The sequence below is a fragment of the Poecilia mexicana genome, unplaced genomic scaffold (genome assembly GCF_051168715.1).
Source record: "Poecilia mexicana isolate PSO_F unplaced genomic scaffold, ASM5116871v1 scaffold_11, whole genome shotgun sequence".
NCBI lineage: Eukaryota > Metazoa > Chordata > Actinopteri > Cyprinodontiformes > Poeciliidae > Poecilia > Poecilia mexicana.
The window spans coordinates 19371633-19373720 of record NW_028263380.1 but is presented as its reverse complement, the minus strand read 5'-3'; the positions used below and the strand labels follow the sequence as shown (position 1 = coordinate 19373720).

General features: G+C 46.9%; 1 protein-coding gene across 1 annotated transcript; it reads right to left on the bottom strand.

Annotated features, from left to right (window-relative positions):
- Positions 1-389: 389 nt before the first annotated feature.
- Positions 390-1423, bottom strand: LOC148156476 (uncharacterized). The gene is made up of 2 exons (XM_088009964.1): positions 637-1423; positions 390-433 (listed from the first exon to the last, which is right to left on the bottom strand). The coding sequence occupies exons 1-2, from the start codon at positions 1421-1423 to the stop codon at positions 390-392; spliced, it is 831 nt and encodes a 276-aa protein (XP_087866090.1).
- Between the last annotated feature and the right edge of the window lie 665 nt (positions 1424-2088).

Sequence of the window (2088 nt, the reverse complement as noted above, 5' to 3'; positions counted from 1 at the left end):
ACGGCAAACCTTCCTCCCAGTCGCCCGCCAGTTCTGTACAATAAGCTCGCAGGAGAGATTTCAGAGACTGGTGGAAGCGCTCCAACGCCCCCTGACTCTCTGGATGATACGCTGTTGCTTTATTGTGTCGCACCCGTAACTGCTTCAAAACCTGACTGAACAAATGTGATGAAAAATTCGTTCCTTGGTCAGACTGAATGACTTTAGGGATGCCAAACACCGAAAAGAACTGGGTGAGTGCACGTACAACTGACCTAGAAGTTATTGAACGTAGTGGATAGGCTGCTGGATAACGTGTAGTTTGACACATTACAGTGAGCAGATACAATGAACCAGCCTTTGAGCGAGGTAACGGACCAACGCAGTCAATTATTAGATGCTCAAATGGCTCAGATGCGGCAACAATTGGGCTCAATGGGAACGGTTTCAAAACCTGATTGGGTTTAGCAATGAGCTGACAGACATGACACATCTTAATGTAAGACGACACGTCCTTTTTAAGACACGGCCAGAAAAAATGTCTGAGAACCCTGTCATACGTTTTACGTACACCAGAATGGCCAGACTCGTCATGAGCAACTTTTAACACTGTGGAGCGGAGATTAAGGGGAACCACAATTTGAAATACTGGCTCACCCACAATGTCAGCATGAGGTAACCATTTCCTCACCAACAACGAATCCTGCAGGAAGTATCCACATGCACAGTCCGTGATTTCAGTCAGCGGGCGCACCTTATCGAAGAGAGTCTTCAGAGAAACATCAGCTCGCTGCTCCGCCGCGAACTCGCTGCGAGACAGAGACATAGGGAGACTGGACAATGGAAAAGTTATTTTTTTCACACATTTCTCCTCTTTCCCGCTCTGAGCACGCATCATGGCTCGAGTAACTGCGCATGCAGTAAACACATCCGGGAATTCCCTGTTATTTTCGTCAGTCTGAGAAATGACTCGTGTAATCGGCTCCGACTCAACTAGCCCATCCAACCGCACAGTGTTCGCCCACAAACGTGTCCCAGCTAAACTGTTACCCAAAATCACAGAGACTCCGTCAATCGGCAAAGCAGGGCGCACAGCCAACTGCGCGTCACCAGTAAAAAGTTCGCACTCGAGAGACACTTTATGTAATGGAACAAACAGCACGTTTAATCCCATTCCCCGAATCGGAACACAGGCACCCGTCTCAGATTCAACCGAGAACGGCAAAACATCAGCTCTAATGAAAGAGTCAAACGCGCCAGTATCCCTAAGAATCTTAACTGGAACCTTTTCCGGATTATTTGGCAGTGACACATACCCATCACGAATGAAAGGCTGATACGAGCCGCCTACTTCAGAAGAGCGGACGTTCGTCGCGTCCTTCAAAGGACTCTGCACCGGTGCAGCCAAACCAACACCTTTAGGAGCAGTCTGAAACTTTTTCATTTCAGCCTTGAGCTGATAACAATCTGCCTTAATGTGTCCGCGTTTGTGACAGTAATGACAGACACGATCATCTCGAACAACCGGACCTTTAAACTGCCTGGCCCCATTTGACTTAGCGACAGCATCAACCCAATCAACATGGTTCCCGCTTCGCCCAAAAGAATGTCTGAAACCAACATGATCTGAAAAATCCTTATGAGTCAGCACGTATTCGTCTGCCAACACTGCCGCTTCAGACACAGTCTTAGCTTTCTGCTCATTAATGTAAGTTGCAATGTTTTCCGGCAAGCCATTTTTAAATTCCTCCAACAAAAGTAGATCGCGGAGCTGATCAAAGTTTTTCACATCTTGTGCAGCGCACCACCGATCGAACAAGGCCGTTTTTACCCGCCCAAATTCAGTGTAACTCTGATTGTCGGATCTTTTATAGTGGCAAAAATTTTGTCTATACGCTTCGGGCACAAGTTCATAAGCTTTTTCCACTGCACTCTTCACTTTATCATAACTCAAACTGTCACTAGGTGACAGCGAGGCATAGGCTTCCTGTGCTTTACCAGTAAATACACACTGCAAAAGCAACGGCCAAACCTCCTTAGGCCACTTGAGAGTCTTAGCCACACGTTCAAACAAGACAAAATACTTGTCTACATCCAACTCTGAAAAGG

Coding starts and splice junctions, on each gene's coding strand:
- LOC148156476 (XM_088009964.1), bottom strand. CDS start 1,423: ATGAAAAAGTTTCAGACTGCTCCTAAAGGTGTTGGTTTGGCTGCACCG. Junction 434..636: donor ACCTCATGCTGACATTGTGG/GTGAGCCAGTAT, acceptor AAACCCAATCAG/GTTTTGAAACCGTTCCCATT.